Source organism: Gopherus evgoodei, chromosome 4 (genome assembly GCF_007399415.2).
Source record: "Gopherus evgoodei ecotype Sinaloan lineage chromosome 4, rGopEvg1_v1.p, whole genome shotgun sequence".
NCBI lineage: Eukaryota > Metazoa > Chordata > Testudines > Testudinidae > Gopherus > Gopherus evgoodei.
This window is the reverse complement of record NC_044325.1, coordinates 152,036,832-152,057,771: the sequence shown is the minus strand read 5'-3', so window position 1 is coordinate 152,057,771 and position 20,940 is coordinate 152,036,832. Positions and strand designations below refer to the sequence as shown.

Genomic DNA, 20,940 nt, shown 5'->3' with positions numbered 1-20,940 from the left:
GGCCGCATCAGTGCACCAAATGTGGCAAGAGCTTTGCACACAATTCAAGCCTGAGAGTACATCAGCACGCACACACCAGGGAGCAGCCAAACAGCTGTCACAACTGCAGCAAGAACTTTGGCAGTGCCCATGCAGTGACCAAATCAGAGCATGCACACTGGGGAGCGGCCATTCCAATGCACTGTCTGCAGCAAAAGCTTTGCACACAGCTCGCACCTAAAAATACACCAGCACATTCATCCCGGGGAGCAGCCTTACAGCTGTGCTGATTATGGCAAATGCTTTTCTCAGTTGGGGAACCTCACCCGGCAGCAGGTCACTCTCACCGACACCCGTGTGTCACTGCCAGGGCCTGGCACAGTGCCGGCAGATGCAGACCAGGGAATGGTCCTCTCCCATGATGCCCAGCAGAGAGAGACTGTGGGGCAGGGAAGAGGACTTTGCTGAGCAGTGTGGGGAAGAGCAGACAGGTGGGGGGATTTTAGAGCAGAGGGTCACAGCCTACTCCATTAGGGACCCCCTGCATCAAGCTGGGATCCACCTAGGATATCCCCTCCCCTCATCTAGCTGGGATCCAGCCAAGTGTCTCTCCCCCCCCAATCTATGTAGGATGCAGCCAAGAAACATACCCCACCTCCTCATCTAGATAAGACCCAGCAAGGATCTTTCCACCACACCTACCCTGGTTCCAGCTGGGGGTGACTCTTAGGTGACATCTAGAGGTGGGATTTGCAGTCCTCTCTCAGCATGGATTGGGTTGAGAGGTGGGGCAGGACAGCCCAGTGCGTGTGATTGAAAGAAGACTCAGGAACAGCAATCTATTTTAAACAGAAATGCGATGAAGAACTATGTACCTAATGTGTAACACAGGTCTGTCGAACCAGGTGTTTCTTTTCTATTAAACAAGCTGATGCTTTCAGATGTCATGGGGAAAAGCCTGTGTGAAGTGTCAAGCTTTAAGATGAGCCAATGTTCTAAGGCCTAACTGAACACGAGGGCTTGTGAACCATGTGACTGGCAGGTGCAAAAAGAGAGTTTCCCATTTTATGCCCAAAAAAACTAAAAATTTTGCACACCATATTTTAAAATTCTGCATATTTTATTTGTCAAAATAATACAATATAATTACGCTAATTTCAATTAGTTTGGTAATTTATTTCAAAATATCTGTTGGCAACTATGTCTATAACAGTACAAACAACTAAAAATGATTCAGGGAGTGATTTTTCACAAATAGATTCCTTACTAGACTTATTAACCCAGAACTTTGAGCAATAAGTTATATCAACTACAATGTAGAAATGTATTTCCTGTGCCCTCAGACACAGTGCAAAGGCTTGGGGGAGCCAGGGAGAGGGAAGTAGCCTGGAGTGAACTTTGAGAATTGTTGGGAGAAGTATGGAATGGTGGGGTTTTGTTTTGTTTTGTTTGGAGGGGAGGGTGATAGAGAGCTGGAGAACCTCAGAATATGAGGGTTGGAGGGGACCTCAGGTCATTTAGTCCAATCCCCTACTTAAAGCAGGACTAATCCCCAGATAGATTTTTATCCCAGTTCCCTAAATGGCCCCTCAAGGATTGAGCTCATAACGCTGGGTTTAGTAGGCCAATGCTCAAACCACTGAGCTATCCATCCTCTCCTTATTTCACCCCGATCTCACCCATTCAATCAGACACCTCTGATCCTCTCCCCATAGGTCTCTGCATCCCCACTTGCATTCAGCCCCTTGCTCAATGTCACCCCACTGACTCCTGTGACCACCACCACCCAGCAGCCCCATGTGCCCCATTGTGTCCATCCCCCCTATATCGCTTACCTCCACACCTGGCCCCATGGACAGAGTGCTGTGAAGAAAGAACCTCTAACCCCCTCCCTCTTCTCCAGCCGTAAGCCAGCTGCCCTCTCTTTTGGTGCCACAGCAGCCTCTAGTAGGCAAAAGCTGTAATTACAGTGCTTCCCCATCAAAATCAATTCTGCAGTGATAAGAAATCAGCAGGGCCTATGAATTCTGGGCTTGCACAGAAATGCAGAATTCCTCCAGAAATATTGCATATGAAGCGACACTACTGGTGTTATCAGTGAGATGTAGGGAAAAATCAAGCCCTGGTACAGAGGTGCCTAGAGCTGTTAGGGTTCTTTCATTAACTATACTCTCCTGTTGGCCATGTGGTTGCCAACTTTCATTTCTGAAAACAGGACCCTACAGCAAGAGTGCTGGAAGTTTCTCCTGCCCCACCTTGTCCCCCAAAGGCTCTAGCCCCTGTTCTGCCTCTTTCATTGATGCCCTGACCCTTCCCCCCACTTTCCCCTCTCCCGTCCCACCGCATTTCTCGTCACTCAATCTTCACTCTTCCCCATCAGAGCTCTCTCTATGCCAGGGATGGGATGGGATGGGAGCTGCAGCCCCGACATGGAGACTGTCTGCCCACAAGATACAGATAGGAGGTGTCCCTGAGTGTGCAAAGGCTGGAGTGGGTTGATGACCCTCTCCCACCTGCCCCAACCCCTGGTAACCAGACTTTTGGTGTGCAGTCAGTAGATCTGAAAAGAAGCTGCAGATCCCCTTTGACTGGACTTTCTGGTTTAAAAAAAAAAAAAGGACACTTGGCAACCCTAGCCAAGGACCACGCAATTGATTCAAATCACTGTATATGACTGATGAATTACTATCCAAGGACAGAGCAGTCCAGGTGTGGGAAGAGACTTTCTATAGAGAAGCTGTTCTAACATCCAGATTGACATTTCTGCAGACAGCTATGGGTGCTGATGGAAAAACCGTGGAGTCATGCAAAGTTGGACAAACGAGCGCGTGGCAGACAGCCCATGGAAAGTAACATGTGGAGGTAGGTTACTGACCGGATATGAGCCAGTAGACGTGACAGGTTGTACCCCCCCCCGCTTCTGGGATGCCACCTGGTGTACTGGGATTTCACTGAGCCTGCCTACTCCACTAGCCTAGGTTCCCTCTCCCTGTTTCGCTGAATTAGGCTCTGCAGCCTCTGGCAGCACACAACCGTAGAATCATACAGTCTGCAAACAGCTATGAGAAGACTCAGCTAGGAAATCACCCAGCCCTCAAGTGCAGCTCCCCTCTGGAAAATACACCCTAAATAATATTGTATTGCGCTGTAGAGAAATCTGTACAACATAAGCTCATAAATTTGCCCCCTCCCTCAATGTGGAGGAAGATGTGCACAATATCCCTCCCTTTCCCCCCCTCATTATGAATTGCAGACTGGATTTAGTGTGGAAAAAAAGTTTATTAACTATGAAAGGCAAGCTTTAAGTGATCATAAGGGATAGCAAACAGAACAAAGCAGATTACCAAGCAAAATCAAACAAAACACTAAAACGTCTAAGGCCACGTGTACACTACACAGGTTTTGGTGACATTGCCATGTCGCTAAAAGTTGGGCAGGATAGCCACTGTTTGTCGGCTTCTTTGCTGACAGAATACTTTCACTCCCAAAGAGCAGAGTTCACATTACCGGCAGGAGAGTGCTTCTGCCAACAATACGCCATTCACAATGGCACTTGCTGCGACAAAACTTTTCTCTTTTGAGGGGAGGGGGAAGTTAACACCTCTGAACTACAAAAGTGTTGTTGTTCAATTGCACATGTAGACATAGCCTCAGGCAAGGCTCTGTAGTGTCAGAGCCTTGTCTGTGTCCCTGTTCCTGTTCCCATTTTCCCCTTTAGCAAAACATGATTTTAATTCCCCCATCCCCAGTCCCTGTTCCCATTTCCCTCCCTCCTTTACTTCCTGATTGACTGCAGACTATATAGTAAAACCTGAGTTTTGCTTAGCTAGACCTTAACCCAGTGGTCTCCAACTTTTTTGGCTGGCGGGCGCCAGCCGAAGGACCACTGTGGTGGTGGAGCACCTGCCAAAATGCCGCCGAATTTCGGCAGCATTTTGGCGGCGATGCCTCTCAATGACGCCGCTTGCCATCGACAAGAGACGTCATTGAGAGGCATCCCTGCCGAAATTCGGGAGCGACGCCTCTCGATGATGTCACTTGTCAATGGCAAGCGGCATCAGCGAGAGACGTCCCCACCGAAATGCCGGCGGGTGCTCTCCCGGGGGCCAGGACACGGGCGCATTAAGATGCACCCATGGGCACCGCGTTGGGGACCACTGCCTTAACCAATCATTATACTGAAATTTAACTAACCAATCCTAACATATTGTAACATGGTTATTTAACCAATTATATTCCACCACCTTCATTGGTTTACACCCAACAAAATTAATTATACAGCAGACAGAAACAATTACAGAACCAGACAGAGACCATGCAAATAAACATACAAAACAATACAGACATAAGGGTTTTCCAGCTGTGTCTATTGATAAATGAGTTCTTGCCAGACAGGATGCTATCAAACTAAGTTTCCTTTTACATCTTCTAGGCTCTTCCCTTTCTCTGGAGGTGACAGGATTATATTCCTAATAGCCCAATAGCACCTTATTTCAATGTGACTAGTTTGGAATGTGACAGTGTGACCATACACTTCCCAGTTTATGGCTGCCTTTGCTGCTTAGCCAAAGAACCAAGCCTCAGACTGTCACAGTAAAAGAAGGTCATTACACAGACAGACAGTGATTTTTGATTCTTCCTTTTATACCTCTATAACTAGCTAAGTTCTCCTACGCATGTTGCAGATGTGATGGCAACAAGGAGGACCACTTTCACTGACAGATGTAGGAGCAGACATGTAGCCAAGAGTTCAAACGGAGGTCTGGTAAGAGAACAAAGTACTTGGTTAAGATCCTATGGTGGTGTTAGGACTCTGAGTTCAGGACAGAGATTCCAGACACCTTGTAAGAATCATTTTGTAATTGGAAAGGCAAAGAGATATTTTCCTATCTAACGAATGTATTTCCCAAACTACGCTGCTAATCCTATATCAAAAGGTAAGTCGTGCAGAGGCATTGCTGGAACTCTGACTCAGACTAAGGGTGGTTGAGAAAGACTGAGGGGAGGGTTGGTCGGACAGCGCTTGTGAATGGCCCCTGCTGGCGTGAGACAGGGAGAGCACACATGCGACCACACCAGGCACAGCTAGACTAGAGGTGCAGGGGCGCACGATCACCTGAAGTGGAGCCCCCACACGGACATCACTCGAAGAACCTTTAGTTATTAGATACTAGAGGATTGGCTACCAGCCTGGTTTTTGGGTAAGATCTGAGTTACATATTGACCTGGTTAAGAGGCTGGTCCCTTGGGATTGGAAGGACTTTATGATGACTAAGGCCCCTGACCAAATTCACAGACATGAAACCTGGTCTCTCCCATTAAATCTGGCTATTGTAGGGGGTTTGCGGTATTGCCACTGCTACTTTTGCGCTGCCTTCAGAGCTGGGCAGCGGGAGAGCGGTGGCTGCTGGCTGAGAGCCCAGCTCTGAAGGCAGAGCTGCTGCCATCAGCAGCGCAGATGTGAGGGTGGCACGGTATGTTATTGCTGCCCTTCTGTGCTGCCTCCAGCAGCAGTGGAGAAGGGTGGCAATACTATACCATGCCACACTTACTTCTGCGCTGCTGCTGGTGGTAGTGGCTCTGCCTTCAAGACTGGGCTGCTGGCCAGCAGCCACTGCTCTCTCATCGCCTGGCTCTGAAGGCAGCGCAGAAGTAAGGGTGGTAATACCATGGCATCCCCATCTGCCCCACAATAGCCTTGCAACCCCTTTTTGGGTTGGGATCCCATTTGAAAAATGCTGACTTGTAGGCTTTACATGTTTATATTTTTAAATACGTATTCATGATTTGACATCACCATGAAATTTAAGATTTAAAGATCTGTAACTGTGAAAATCAAGATTTTTAAAATGTGATGACCATGAAATTTCCCAAAATGGACCGAGAACTACATGATGAATGATGAATCTGTCTTTCAGTGACCTCTCACCTTAAAGACCAGATGTCTGGGTGGTGAACCGAGGTCTGGATTTCCTAAGGAGACTGTGTTTTTTGGCTACTAGTGAACCAGTGTGGTGAGACAGAAGCTCATTTTGTTACTGGCTTGGTAAACTCTTAAAGATAGAAAGACTGCAAACAGGTGGTTAATCTGCCGTTTCATAGTTCATCCTGAATATGGTATTCTCAGTTGTGACCCACTTTAGGTGCGGTGACGCTACATTCATAGATTTTAAGTCCAGAAGGGACAATTACATCATCTAGTTTGCCCTCCTGTGTAACACAGGCCAGAGAATCTCACCCAGTTACCCCTGTACTGAGCCCAATAATGTATTTGTCTGAAGCATGGTCCAGAAAGGTGTCCAGTCTGGATTTGAAGACACCAGGAGATGGAGAACTCACTTCCCTTGGTAACACTGAGATCAGAACAAAATCTGAGAGCAGAAATTGACCAGAGCAGGAAATGCGCAAGGGGTGGGGCGAAGGGACCTCGGACAGGACAGGAGACAGATTCTGAAATCACTTCCACTTCTCTTCCGGCGCAGACTGACAGCAGCGTCCTGACTCCCTTTGGGCAGGGCTGGCATACAGAAGACATGGGAAAAGCTGCTGTGGCAGACCCTGGAAGAGCAGGGGGACCAAGAGCTGAGGAGATATGAGAGCAGGCTGCAAGTGGCCCTGCTGGACAGAGGAGTGAGGCACATTCCCTGTGAGAAGCTGGACATAGGGTCTGCCACAGCTATTAACAATGTGCTGATCAGGTTCTGTGCCGAGCGCTGTGGGGTGGAAGTGACCGTGAAGGTGCTAACAGACATCGACCACAGAGACAGTACAGAATGAGCTCAGGAGAGATCAGACCCCCTCATGGGGAACCCCTATTACACACCCCGACCTGCCCTCTTATTTCCGTGCACAGCCCAGCCAGGGATAAATCCAGCTCTTGCCATCAGGAATCAGCAGCTCAATTCCCCGAAGCTTGTCCCCTTCTGCCCTGTTCCCTCCAGCCTCTTCCAGTCCTGCCTCTTCCCCACCTGTGGCTCCTCAGTCCAGTCCCACTCATCTTTCCAGCAAGTCCCAGGTTCTCCTTGCCCAGCCAGTCCCAGTTCCCCCCAGTTCCTCATCTGATCTGTATCTCCCCCTCCCACTACTGGTTCTTAGCCCGTTTTCTTGTCCAGCCAGTCCCTGTCTCACCCTGTCCAATCTCGCTGTGCCCTGTCTCCCCAGCCCTCCACCCAGCGGGTCCCAGTCCCCTGTCGTTTCTGTCACTGGCCGAGTCGTGGGTGCTCTGGCCTAATGGGCAGAGCAAGAGTCTGAACTCAGAAGAGACGGGTCCTGAGGCAGAGCCAAAGGTCGGAGCTGGGAGATAGAAGCCAAAGTCTAAGCCGAAGGGTAACGAGTCACAGTCAGGAGGCACAGCCAAGGGTCGGAGCTGGGAGTCCAAAGCCAGCATGGAGCTGGGACTGGGCCTGGGGCAGGCGTAGGTGCAGGCTGGGGCTGGAGCAGGAGCAGAGCTAGACACAGCACAGCAGGGGCAGGACCCAGCGCAGCTGCAGCCAAGGAACACGTTGAGCAGTCGGTGCTCTGCTGTTGTTGCTGGACTTATCAACCAGGCTGCTGGCCCGGTGGCCAGTCAGACCCTGCAATCAATCAGGCAGCTGGGCCTACTAGTTGCCAGGCAGCAAAGCTAGTCGGGGAGCAGCCCAGTGACTGCTCCTAGCTGACCTGACCCCTGTGACTTCCCTACTTTCCGGGGTGCCTCCCAGAAGCCCTAGAACCAGAATTCTTGGGGTCTGCCCTGGGAAAGTTACGCACAAGGCTCAGGGCACGGCTATGTTCCATGGGATCCCATGAACTCTCAGAACTCCCCGTTTCCTTTAACAAAGAAAAGCCACGGGGTGACTTGCTTACAGTCTGTAAGTATCACATAGGGAACAAATATTTCATAATGGGCTCATCAATCTTGCTGACAAAGGTATAACATGATCCAGTGGCTGGAAGTTGAAGCAGGACACATTCAGATTGGAACTAGGGCACCCATTTCTGGCACTGAACGTAATTAACCATTTTGGAACAATTTACAAAGGTCTTGGTGGATTCTCAAGATGGGATGTTTTGTTAAATGATCTGCTCTAGGAATCTCCCACCCCCTCAAATCTTCTCTATACTTCTGCCACCCACACCCAAGAACTCTCCTGGTTCACTCCCAGGATCCTCCCAGCAATTATTTCCCTCTCCCTCACTCCTCCGTTACCTGACTCCCGCAAGCCTTTGCACTGCTTCTGAGGGGTGCGGGAAATATATCTCTATATTGTATTTTACATGAATTATTACTCAAAGTTTTGTATTAATATGCCTAGTAAGGAATCCATTTGTCAAAAACACCTCATGAATCTTTTTTGCCATCTGTATTGTTACCGACATACTTGCTGACAGGGATTTTTTTAAATAAATTAGCAAAATAATTGAAACTAGTGTGATTATACAGTGTTATTTTGATAAATAAATTATGCAGAATTTTAAAACATTGTTCACAGTATTTTTACGTGCAGAATTCCCCCAGGAGTAATGGAAAACTCCCTCTGAGCACCTGACAGTCACACCGTTCATCCGGCCTCATGGTCAGTTAGGCCTTGGAACACTTTAATTGGTTCACCTTAAAGATTTACACTTCACACTGGCTTCTCCACATGCCGTGTGAACGCATCAGCTTCTTTAATAGCAAAGAAACACCTGGCTAGACAGACCTGTGTTACACATTAGGTACGTAGTTCTTCTTCATCACGTTTCTATTTAAAGTAGACGGCATGAGCAGTTCCTGAGTCTCCTTTCAACCACACACACTGGGCTGTCCTGCTCCACTCCCAATCCATGCTGAGACAGGACTGCAAATCCTACCTCTGGATGTTACCCAAGAGTCACCCGCTGGTTGGAACCGAGGGAGGTGGGGGGGGGGGGGGGAGTTCCCGACTTAATCTCATCTAGATGGGAGGGGTTGTGCGTGATGCGTGAGTGAGTTTGGACAGAAAGAAAGCGAATGCCCTAGCTGGATCCCACCTACATGGCAAGGGAGAGCTCCCTAATGACGTAGGCTGTGAACATCTGCTCCAAATTCCCTCCACCTGTCTGCTCTTTCCCATACTGCTGAACCAAGTCTCCTTCCTTGCCCCACACAGTCTCTGCTGGGCACTACAGGGACAGGACCACTCCCTGATCTCCATCTGCTGGTGCTGTGCCAGTTCCACCTGGCTGCCAGAAGCCCCTCAGGCCCTGGCATTGGCAGAAGGGCATTGGTGTGAGTGACTTGGTGCCAGGTGACATTGGCCAATCTAGCAAAGTACTTGCTCCAGTCAGCACAGCTGCACTGCCACTCTCAGCTGTGAATGCACCAACATGATATCAAAGAGGCCCATGCAAAGCTCTTGCTGTAGTCAGGGCATCAGAATGGCCTCTCCCCAGTGTGCATGCACCTCTGCTTGGTCAGTGCACTGGTTCTGCTGAAGTTCTTCCCAGAACTGTCACAGTGGTGCAGCCACTCCCTGGTGTGTGCACTGGTGTCTTCTCAGGTGTGAAATCTGTGCAAAGCCCTTGCCGCAGTCAGCACAGTGATGGGGCCGCTCCCCAGTGTGCGTGAACCGATGTACTCTCAGGTGTGAAATCTGGACAAAGCCCTTGCCACAGTCAGCACAACAGTGAGGCCGCTCCCCGGTGTGTGTGCGTTGATGTACTCTCAGGTGTGAAATCTGGACAAAGCCCTTTCCGCAGTTAGCACAGCGGTGCGGCCGCTCTCCAGTGTGTGTGCGCTGGTGTGCTCTCAGGTGTGCAATCTGTGCAAAGCCCTTGCCACAGTCAGCACAGTGGTGTGGCCGCTCCCCAGTGTGTGTGCGCTGGTGTCTTCTCAGATGTGAGCTCTCTGCAAAGCCCTTGCCACAGTCAGCGCAGTGGTATGGCCGCTCCCCAGTGTGTGCGCGCTGTTGTCTTCTCGCCTTTGAGCTCTCTGCAAAGCCCTTGCTGCAGTCAGCACAGTGCTGCAGCCGCTCCCCGGTGTGCATGCGCTGGTGTGCCCTCAGGTGTGCAATCTGTGCAAAGCCTTTGCCGCAGTCAGCACAGAGATGTGGCCGCTCCCCGGTGTGTGTGCGCTGATGGACTCTCAGGTGTGCAATCTGTGCAAAGCCCTTGCCACAGTCAGCACAGCGATGCGGCCGCTCTCCTGTGTGTGTGCGCTCGTGTGTTCTCAGATGTGAGCTCCGTGCAAAGCCCTTGCCGCAGTCAGCACAGCGATGAGGCCGCTCCCCAGCGTCCGTGGGCTGGTGACGGGTCAGCGTCTTGCCACTGCTGAACATCTTACCACAGTCAGCACAGTGGTACGACCGCTCCCCAGTGTGTGCGCGCTGATGTGTTCTCAGGCTTGAGTGCCGTGCAAAGCCCTTGCCACAGTCAGCACAGCAGTACGGCTGTTCCCTGGTGTGCAGGCGCTGGTGTGTTCTCAGGCTTGAGTTCCGTGCAAAGGTCTTGCCGCAGTCAGCACAGCGATGCGGCCGCTCCCCGGTGTGCAGGCGCTGGTGTCTTCTCAAGGTTGAGCTGTCTGCAAAGCTCTTGCCGCAGTCAGCACAGTGATGTGGCCGCTCCCCGGTGTGTGTGCGCTGGTGTATTCTTAGGTTTGAGCTCCGTGCAAAGCCCTTGCCACAGTCAGTGCAGCAGTATGGCCTCTCCCTGATGTGTGTACGCCGGTGTATTCTCAGGATTGAGGACTGTCTGAAGCTCCTGCCACAGTCAGCACAGCGATGCAGCATCTCCCCGGTATGCATGCACTGGTGCTGGGTCAGTGCAGAGGGACTGCTGAATCTCTTGCCGCAATTGATGCAGCGGTGGGGGCGCTGGCCCATGGGGAGTGTCTGGTGTGTAGATAGGTCCAGTTTCTGGTGGAGTCTACCCCGGGGATGGACTGCGTCCTGTGCATGGATCCCTCTATGGGATGTGGGATTCTGCATTCCTGCTGCGCTCTCCCCACATTCAGACCATGTCCTCGTTTCTCCCAGGATCTCGTGCCCTGCTGGAGAGAGCAGAGGCAATCCCAGTGTTAGCTCATGGTTAAGGCTACAGGCTTGTCAAGCATGGAAAAATGTCATGGATGAGCGATTTCCCCATTTGTCCGTGACTATTTCTTGGATTGGTGCCTCACCCTGCAATGGTGGCACCTGTCCGACAGGGCTGGACCCAACACCTCACTCCGGGTATTGAGACCTGGCCTGCGGGGTTCCAGGGCCACCCAGATTTGCCCCCACTCCCTGTCATGATGGTGAGGAAAGCAGGCCATTCACCCCTTCCAGCTTAGCAGTGTCACTGATTGGGTTGCAAAAAATTACAAACATGTTTTTCAGCTTACATCACACAACCCCTGAGTGACTTGTCATCCCTTCAAACCCCTCCAACCCACCCCCCAAACCCTCATGCCTCACCTCTGTTGGAGGGAGCAATCCCCCCTAAAAAACTGCAACCTGGTCATGTTCCCCACACCGTTGCTTCCCTGGTGTTTTCTGCAGGGAGGCAGAGGAATTCTGCGGGGGAGCCGTTTTCTGCGGGCAAAAGTCACGCAGAATCTCCCCAGGAGTAAAAGTATTATAAGTAACAGTCAGCATGGATTTGTCAGGAACAAATTATGTCAAACGAACCTAACATCCTTTTTTGACAGCGAACAAGCCTTGTAGATAGGACAAAAGCAGCAGATGTCACATCTTGACTTTAGTAAGGCTTTTGAAACTGTCTTACATGACCTTGTCATAAACAAACTAGAGAAACATATCTTAGGCAAGCCTATTATAAGGTTGGTGCACAACTGGTTGGAAAACCCACACTCAAAGTACTTGTTATGGTTCACAAATGAGCTGCAAGGGTATATCAAGAGAGAGCCCGCAGAGATCGGTCCTGGGTCCAGTTCTATTCAACAGCTTCATATATGATTTGGTAATGGCATAGAGAACACATTCAAAGTTTACGGACAATTTAAAGCTCGGAGGGATTGCAAGCACATTAGAGCAGAGAATTAGAATTCAAAATGACCTTGACAAACTGGGGAAATGGTTGGAATTAAATAGGATGAAATTCTATAAGCCCATATGCCAAGTACTACACTTGGGTAGGAATAATCAATTACACAAAGACAGAATGGGAAATGACGGCTAGAAAGGAATACAGCAGAGAACCATATGGGGTTATAGTGGATCACAAACTAAATATGAGTCAACAGTGGAATAGTTTTTTGAAGGAAAAAAGGCAAATATTATTCTGGGATGGTATTAGGAGGAGTGTTGCAAGCAAGATGAGAGAAGTAATTCTTCCACTCTAGTCAGCACTGGTAAAGTCTCAGCTGGATTAGTGTGTCCAGTTCTGGACCCCACACTTCAGAAAGGATGTGGACAAACTGGAGAGGATCAGTGGAGAGCAGCAAGAATGATTAAAGATCTAAAAAACATGACCCATGAGGAAAGATTGAAAAAATTGAGTTTGTTTAGTTTGGAGAAGAGAAGACTGGGGTGGGGGGTGACCTGATAACAGTTTTTGAGACCGTAAAATACTGTTACCAACAGGAAGGTGATAAATTGTTCTCCTTATCCACTGAGGCCAGGACAAGAAATAATGGGATTATATTGCAGCAAGGGAGATTTAGGAAAAACTTCCAAACTCTGAGGGTAGTTAAGAAGTGGAAAAAAATTACCTTGGGAGGTTGTGGAATCTCCATCATCAGAGATTTCTAAGAACAGTTTAGACAGACACCTGTCAGGGATGGACTAGATAATACTTAGCCCTGCCTCGGTGCAGGGGACTGGACTAGATGATCTACCAAGGTCCCTTCCAGTTCTACATGTCTATGATTTCTAGGATTCATAGATATAAAGGCCAGACAGGCTCATTGTGCCCATCCAGCCTGGCTTCCTGCCTATCCCAGCCAGAGAATCTCCCCCAGTCATTCCTGCCTCAGGCCCAGTAACTGCTGGCTGAGTTAGAGCAGGGCTTTAGAAAGAGATGCCGTGTCTCCACTGACAGACTGACAGTGATGGAGAATCCAACCTGTCCCTAGGGGAGCTCTCCCAATGGTTCATTCCCCTCCCAGGTAAACCGTGGCCCCTAATTCCCAGCCTCCATTCGTCTCCTTCAGTTCCTAGCCAATGGATCTCGCTCTGCCTTTGCCTTCTACATTAAGGAGCCCTCCACTAGCAGGTGAGTAAATTAGAAGGGGCTGGATTATTATGACTCACCTGAGGAGGGGCTCTCAGGCCCAGAGCTTTGCCTGGATTTCTCGGCATCCCAGATCCAAAGCTCTGCCTCTCCTAATTCTATTCGGTTGATTAAGTCTGGTGTTGAACCTGAATAGCCTGTTCAGAGGGAAAGAATCAGTTTTATTACTAAAGTTTTGGGAGCAGGGACTCATTTTTTTAAATGTTGGTGCAACCCAGCACAATAGGGCGCCGAGCTCATCCTTACCCAGGGAAACAAGGGCCTGGTAATTCCTCAGCATCTGGTCCCGGTACAGCTGCTGCTCTGGCTGGGATAGGAGCTCCCACTCCTCCCGGGTGAAATACAGAGCGACGTCCTCAAACGCCACCTGGAGCTGCTGGCACAAGCGTTACACACTCAGCACCTTCCGCTCCAGCCCCCAGCCCGGAGTCTCAGCAGGGGACGCGGTTTCTAGGGGAGCGACTCCCAGGGAACCCCCCGCCCAGCACCTGTGACCCAGGGAGACTCCCCCACCCCGCACAGCTCCCGCAAGGACCCGGGGCCCTGCTGGCCGGGACAGGAGTCGCCCTCGGCTCCCCACGGGGCTCTGGGACGGGCCCGAATCCCAGGGCAGGAAACAGGCTCCTCCTCCCGCCTCCGCCCCAGGCCTGTGCTCAGCCCCGCTCCGCCCGGCCAGGGCTTCCCCGCGCCGCTCCTGCAGCCCCCGGCCCCGCGGTCACTAGCGCGGGAGGGACCCGGGTCCCGGCCCCCTCGGCTCGGCCCCCAGCCGGGACCAGCCAGTGCCCGGCCGGGGAGTCCCCGCCCCGCGTCCTACCTGCGCCGGCCCCGCTGCAGCCATCGCCGGGCTCGGCTCCGGCCCCGGCCGCTTCCTCCGCCCGGGCAGCGACTTCCCGCCCCGCGGCGGCTGCTGCCTCCCCGGGGCCGCCCCTCGCCCGCTCCCCGCCCCGGGGCTGCAGCCGGGACCCGCCTGCGCACGGGCCCGCTCCGCCCCGCGCCTGCGCTGCCGGCTCCAGCGGCCGGGGCAGGCCCCAAGCGCAGGGACCTTCCGGCCCAGCCCCGCGGCCCGGCTGGGAGCCTCTGCCGCAGGGCGGGGGAACGGGGGCAGGGACTGGCCGGAGGCTGCGCCAGACAATCCGCTGCCCGTGCCCAGCGCACCGGACAGGCTCCTCAGCGGGGGATTAGTTACAAAACTGGATACAAAGCAACGGGCAGCAATTTCTCTCGCCTCCATCGAGCTGTTCGCTCCCGGGCGCTTCTGTGACGGCTGCTCGGAGGAGGTGAGGGCTGCAGCCGGGGAGAAATCCCCAGTAGCAGCAGCTGCGGAAGCGGTTCACTGGTATCTCCCGGTGCCCCCCTTCCTGGAGTGCGGGGCCCCCAGGGAAGGGCAGGAGCCTGGAGTCAAAGGGGATCCTCGGTTTGTTCCTGGGAAGGAGGAGGGGGCGGAGGGGACTGGCCCCACGGAAGTGTTACTTATGTGACAAAGCGATGCCCATTGTCTGGGGGGGATCCAGATACCCTCCTCGAGCTGGCCAGGTTAAAGCAGCTCCTCTCCAGTCAGAGACTTCAGTGCGGGCAGCCAGAGTTCTAGTTAATTTTGGCAGCTCTGACCTGGAGCCAGACCAAGAGTTTATTACAAAGGCCAGGGTAAATGGTAGCGTGTGCCAGGGCTAGGGAGACACTGGAGCACAGATGTCTCTAGTCAGGAAAGATGGGATTAAAGAGGGTGATATTCTAGGGGCGGGTGTAAAACTCCTGGTCTTGGGGAAGTTGAAAACCGTGGAGCCTTTAGGTGACATTGAATGAGAGTGGGAAGGTTTAAGGGGTATTTTCAATGTGGGATTTCTTAAGAATTTCTCGGCTCCCCCGTGTGTTGGTGGGAAATAAGATAACATCATCATCCAACCCTATTAATATTGTGACCTGTATCAAAAGGGAATATGTCTCTGAATTCCCAGTGGCAAACTCTGAGAAGAGGGGCAGCTATTTTGTGAGAGTCCAGCGGAGGGTAACAAAAATTATTTGGCGGCTGGGGCACATGACTTAGGAGGAGAAGCTGAGGGTACTGGGCAGAAGAGAAGAGTGAGGAGGGATTTAATAACCGGGGATTCCAACTACCTGAAAGGGGGTTCCAAAGAGGATGGAGCTCGGCTGTTCTCAGTGGTCGCAGACAGAACAAGAAGCAATGGTCTCAGGTTGCAGTGGAAGAGATCTAGGTTGGATATTAGGAAGCACTATTTCACTAGTAGGGTGGTGGAGCAGTGAAATGGGTTACCTAGAGTTGGACTAGATCAGTGGTTCTCCAAACTTTTTTGATCGCGCACCCCATCAATAAAAAAATTTTGAGCACACAACCCTCTGCCAGGCTGAAGCAAAAAAAAAAACCCCGAAAAAACGCTCGAACTCCCACCCAAACTGCTGAACCAAAAAAGAAAAAAGAAAAAAAGTGGTCCTCCTACCGTGCACCTCCAATGATCCTCTTGCGCACCCCCTAGGGTGTGCACACCCCATGTTGGAGACCACTGGACTAGATGACCTCCTGAGGTCTCTTCCAACCCTAATCTTCTGATTCTATGTGCAGGGTAAATTGAAATTTGCCCGATACCATCCAGAGATCAGTTTAGTTGAGAGGTTCATCAGGACTCTAAAATCTACCTTCAACAGGAACATATGCAGTCAAGAGGCTGAGTGACTGGGATGTAATGTTCCCTTGTCTATTTGCTTACCCTGGAGTGCCCCATTTCATCTCCTAAGTGGAAGAAAAGTCAGAGGGCCCCTGGATCTCACTGGAGAGGCCCTGGAGGGTGGCTCTGAGGCAGAGGAGGAGCTTATGACTGAACTTGCGCAAAAGTTTGGGGCAGGTCCAGCTTTAGGCCAATTCCCCTGAATCAGGCCCCGCACCCTAAAGAAGAGTGCCTAACTTAGGCACCTTTTTCATTTTTACTCACCTGGTGGCGCTCCGGGTTTCGGTGGCGCTTCGGCTGCGGGTCCTTCACTCACTCCGGGTCTTCAGTGGCACTTTGGCGGTGGGTCCTTCAGTGCCACCGAAGACCTGTAGTGAGTGAAGGACCTGCCCCGAAGACCCAGAGCGCCACTGGGTGAGTCATCCCTACGGAGGCCCCTTCTAAACTATTTGAATCCAGCTCTGCACTTCCTAAAGCTGGCCCTGGTTTGGGGAAGCTTTAAAGACTATGATGGGAATAGTTCAGGAAATCCTCACAAAGAGCCAAGCTGCTCAGATAGCCCGCTGTGATCGCAATGTGTGTGAACGATCACTTGATGCAGGGGGCTTCGAGCTGGTGTTACTCCCTGTCAGGACCGGCTCCAGAGTTTTTGCCGCCCCAAGCAGTGGGGGGGGAAGCCGCAATCATGGTCGGCAGCACTTTGGTGAACAGCTCCACCGTGCGGCTTCATTCTTCGGGGGCAGGTCCCTCCTTCCGAGAGGGACTCGCTGCTGAATAGCTGAACGTGCCGCCCGTCTTCATTGGCCGCCCCAGACACCTGCTTGCTGCACGGTGCCTGGAGCTGGCCCTGCTCCGTGTAGAAAGGTACAAAATGCAGAACCCAGGCGGATAGGTTGTGGAAAGGGTTACCGGTGTTAGCAGGCACGAAGGTCCCGCATCAAGGTTGCTCCACGCTGCTCTCAAGCAGGTTAAAAGCCGATGACAATGGAGAAGCCATTGTACACATGCCATGCTGTGCATAGGAGGAGCCTCACAGTGCCTCTCTCGCTGATTGATGGCTGAATGCGGTAGCAACGCTTCTCTCCAGAGTGCGGAGGTATGTGAACAGGCGGAGGTTCTGAGCATGCGGCAGCTGCCCGCACTGAAGTCTCTGACCGGGGAGGAGCTGCTTTAACCTGGCCAGCTCGGGGAGGGTATCTGGATCCCCCCAGACAATGGGCATCGCTTTGTCACATAAGTAACACTTCTGGGGGGCCAGTCCCCTCCGCCCCCTCCTTCCCAGGAACAAACCGAGGATCCCCTTTGACTCCAGGCTCCTGCCCTTCCCTGGGGGCCCCGCACTCCAGGAAGGGGGGCACCGGGAGGTACCAGTGAACCGCTTCCGCAGCAGCTGCTACTGGGGATTTCTCCCCTGCTGCAGCCCTCACCTCCTCCGAGCAGCCGTCACAGAAGCGCCCGGGAGCGAACAGCTCGATGGAGGCGAGAGAAATTGCTGCCTGTTGCTTTGTATCCAGTTTTGTAACTAATCCCCCGCTGAGGAGCCTGTCCGGTGCGCTGGGCACGGGCAGCGGATTGTCTGGCGCAGCCTCCGGCCAGTCCCTGCCCCCGTTCCCCCGCCCTGCGGCAGATGCTCCCAGCCGGGCCTCAGGGGGCTGGTCCGCAAGGTCCCTGCGCTGGGGCCTCCCCCGGCTGCTGGAGCCGGGGCAGCGCAGCCTCGGGGCCCTTGGAGGGCGGGGAGGGGCTTGAGCCGGTTCCGCAGCGTCCAGCGAGCGGGGCGGGGCCTCCTCGGGCCAGTCCGGCTGGAAGCGACCCCGGGGAGGCAGCAGCCGCGGGGCAGAGCGGAGCCAGCCCGGACTCCTGGGTCCCAGCCCGGCCCGTGCGCAGGCGGGTCCCGGCTGCAGCCCCAGGGCGGGGAGCGGCCGAGAAGCGGCCCCGGGGAGGCAGCAGTGGCCGCTGGGCTGGAAGTCGCTGCCCGGGCGGAGGAAGCGGCCGGGGCCGGAGCCGAGCCCGGCGATGGCTGCAGCGGGGCCGGCGCAGGTAGGACGCGGGGCGGGGACTCCCCGGCCGGGCACTGGCTGGTCCCGGCTGGGGGCCGAGCCGAGGGGGCCGGGACCTGGGTCCCTCCCGCGCTAGTGACCACGGGGCCGGCAGCGGCTCGGCTCGGCCAGGCAGGGCCCGGGGATCCCGCTTTGCACCAGCGCAGCCCGGGCGCTAGGTGAGATAATTCTCCTGATTCTTTCACTGTTGCACCACATGCTTCTAGAGAGTCAGCCGAGTTTTTTTCAGAAAGCTAGTGAGTGTTTGCTAGTCTTGTTCCAAACCAGTGTCCTGCTTCGGGATTAACAAGTGATAATGCACTTAACGTTGGCCTCCAGTTTGTAGTGTGTGGTGTCTCTTGTTTAAATGGCAAGTACGATGCCACAGCCAGGCTGGTTCACATGAGCTGACTTGTGTCTCCAGCATTCTTAACAGCCTCATTCGGTTCTTCTAAAATTGGCTTTGAGAGTGAGGGGTTTATAAAGTGTTCTGCATGTTGATGCATAATGGTGTTTTGCAGCCTTTTCATATAGGTTGTCAGTATTGGCTTAGCTGATCAGTCTGGCAAACCATGTGTCACAGAGTGTGGGGGGACACAAGGCCCCACACCCCTGGCTTCCTGCGATTCACTATGATTCTCAGCCAGCCACTAAAGCAGAAGGTTTATTTAGACGACAGGAACACAGTCCAAGACAGGTCTTGCAGGCACGGACAACAGGATCTTCCCCAGTTAGGTCCATCTTGGGACCTCAGGGACACCACAGCCCCATTCGGGGGTCAGAGCTCTGTCTGGGTTCTCTTCCATTCCCCAGCCAGCTCCTGAAACTCTGTCACTCCTCAGCGTCTCCTGCTCCCTGCCTTTGTTCAGCTTCCTGGGCAAAGGTGTCACCTGCTCTCTGTCCCCTTCCTGGGGGAACTGGGGGGTTGGGGAGAGTCTCCCTGGGTCACAGCTGCTGGGCTGGGTGTTATCCCTGGGAGCTCCCCTAGAAACCGCGTCCCCTGCTGAGATTCCGGGCTGGGGGCTGGAGCGGAAGGTGCTGAGTGTGTAACGCTTGTTGCCAGCAGCTCCAGGTGGCGTTTGAGGACGTCGCTCTGTATTTCACCCGGGAGGAGTGGGAGCTCCTATCCCAGCCAGAGCAGCAGCTGTACCGGGACCAGATGCTGAGGAATTACCAGGCCCTTGTTTCCCTGGGTAAGGACCAATTTATCTTTACTCACAGCTGTAAAATGTCTGGGTGCCCTTGATGCACCCAGCAGCCAAGTGGTGGCAAATGTCAGCAACTTTCAGAGCCTCAGGCTAATGTTAATGTAACCTGTTGACTTGTGTTATGTATGTACCTCATTCCTGGCACAAAGGTGGTTGGAAACAGCCCATGAGCAACAACCTCTTCCAGGAATCCCAGCCCAGACACCAATGGCAGCAGCTCTGCCTCAAGAACTGACTCTAGTTAGACAAATAAGGCAGGGAGAAAATCCTCCTGCAGCAGCTCTTCCCCTCTCCAAAAAAGAATGAACATCATAAGTTTAACAACTGCACAGCTGAACAAATCTTGCACCCTATGCAAAATAACTGGTAGGTCAGTGTAAATGTGACAGCTGCCATGACTCAGCCCCTACAGCAAATTGAGAAGGGTTGTTAGAGGGCTTGCTTATTCCTTCACCCGCTCACTTCCTTGTGTCAAAGTCAGACTCAGGACTCGCATTTTGTCAGACCACTCTGTTTTATTAGCACAGCGCTCTGTTAATAACACCCAGATAATGTGAGCACCATGCAAGACACAAACTATCTTATTTATACAAATAAAAGGGCACGAACTTAACAAGGTAACAAAGGAAGCAGAATCTGATAAGTTTACCAGGTTTAGACATGCATAGTTAATTTCCTTATTAACTTTTACCAATCTCCGGTTAATGTTTCACCAGTAGCTTAAGTGGGCTCATTGTTTATTCCTTAATGTTTCTTTTCCTGACACCTGTACTTCAACATTTATTTCTGCTTAAAGGTACATACAGCACTTCTTTAATCCAGTCTTATTTTTACAATATAATTCATTCTACTTTCACAATCCCTCCTTTTGGTCAAGCTTGTGCAATGACCGACAATTACTGGGTTCCATAAATCAATTGTTCTTTGTTTCTTTGTTCATCAGTGATATTTAAAATCATCATATTAGCAGTCTGGTTTGGGGCAGCTATCTGTGTGGCATGTCTTACACCATTTTGGGTGCAACAGGAGATTAACTGAAGACATACACAAATCATTGATTCCAAACTGGATAGTCAGGGTTTCCTGAAACAACCATTTTCCTATGCCAGAGAAATTGAACAAGTTACTTAGCCACTTCCATAAAGAACTTGGCTCTTTATGGGGAAGATATGCAATTTGTTCTAAGTGGCTAGCGCGATCTATTACCTCATTGGTGGTGTCAGGTGTGTACACACAACATTTTTATTTTATTTTTTTTCCAGTGAGAGCACAGGTTCCTCCTTTGGCTGCCAGCACTATGTCCAATGCCTGACAGTTTTGGAGGGCCATCTGTTGGATCGCCCCTGTTTCTTTAGTCAGGGCTCTTAAACTTTCTCCAGTTTTATTTGCCAGTATTTTAACTACTGCTTGTAACTCAGGAGCCTTTTTGCCTGGTGTATTACTCCCCCAGGTGAGATAAAGGAACTGCCATAGCCTCTTCCCAGGTTAAGGGGCTTATGTTATTTACATACCATTGGGCATCTGGTAAGTCCCTTCTTTTCCACCTGAAATTACGGAGGCGTTTTCGTGGGAAGGATCCTAGCACTTGGAATTGTGGGAAGTGTCAGGCGGGATAACAGATACCTGACCAGTTAGCTGGTAACACGGTATAAGCTTTGGTCCCACAAACCCAATGATGGCCTATTAAGGCTGGGAAAGGTCAGTTGCACCCATTTGTCATATAGATGTCTGCAAAGTAGGAGTAATATTCCCCAAAGGGCACAGGGTAAACCTCCTTATGAGGAGTGGTGTTATTTGCATGGCATTGAAAGATTGTATTGTTTTTACTAAGGTTACTGTAGGGGGCACGAGAGTGATTTTTCTGTT

At 51.9% G+C, this 20,940-nt stretch overlaps 2 protein-coding genes and 1 long non-coding RNA gene across 12 annotated transcripts in view; 2 read left to right on the top strand and 1 right to left on the bottom strand.

Annotated features, from left to right (window-relative positions):
- Positions 1-20,940, top strand: part of LOC115651412 (zinc finger protein 135-like) — a 51,912-nt gene that overhangs the window by 4,836 nt on the left and 26,136 nt on the right. Inside the window, exons 1-2 of one of the 5 annotated variants that reach the window (XM_030562413.1) lie at positions 17,762-17,867; positions 18,933-19,059. The exons of 2 other annotated variants lie outside the window; for them this stretch is intronic. In XM_030562413.1, the coding sequence (XP_030418273.1) occupies positions 17,844-17,867; positions 18,933-19,059 (151 nt within the window). In that variant the 5' untranslated portion in view covers positions 17,762-17,843. Of the gene's footprint in view, positions 1-17,761; positions 17,868-17,970; positions 18,046-18,929; positions 19,060-20,940 lie in introns of those variants that run through there. 2 more of the 5 variants (XM_030562411.1, XM_030562415.1) reach the window with 2 other exon arrangements.
- LOC115651496 lies at positions 1,566-8,405 on the top strand. 2 transcript variants are annotated; one of them, XR_004000364.1, is made up of 3 exons: positions 1,566-2,841; positions 4,665-4,744; positions 6,261-8,405. It is a non-coding gene; the product is annotated as an uncharacterized LOC115651496 (long non-coding RNA). The 2 variants fall into 2 exon arrangements; XR_004000363.1 differs by having other exon boundaries at positions 4,640-4,744.
- LOC115651413 (zinc finger protein 436-like) lies at positions 8,409-14,044 on the bottom strand. 5 transcript variants are annotated; one of them, XM_030562417.1, is made up of 5 exons: positions 13,964-14,044; positions 13,396-13,522; positions 13,170-13,286; positions 12,629-12,664; positions 8,409-10,966 (listed from the first exon to the last, which is right to left on the bottom strand). In XM_030562417.1, exons 1-5 carry the CDS (start codon positions 13,985-13,987, stop codon positions 9,432-9,434), a joined length of 1,839 nt encoding a protein of 612 aa, XP_030418277.1. In that variant the 5' UTR covers positions 13,988-14,044; the 3' UTR covers positions 8,409-9,431. The 5 variants fall into 5 exon arrangements, with proteins under 5 accessions (XP_030418277.1, XP_030418276.1, XP_030418278.1 ...); XM_030562416.1 differs by having other exon boundaries at positions 13,396-13,525; positions 13,964-14,041; XM_030562418.1 differs by lacking the exon at positions 12,629-12,664 and having other exon boundaries at positions 13,396-13,525; positions 13,964-14,041.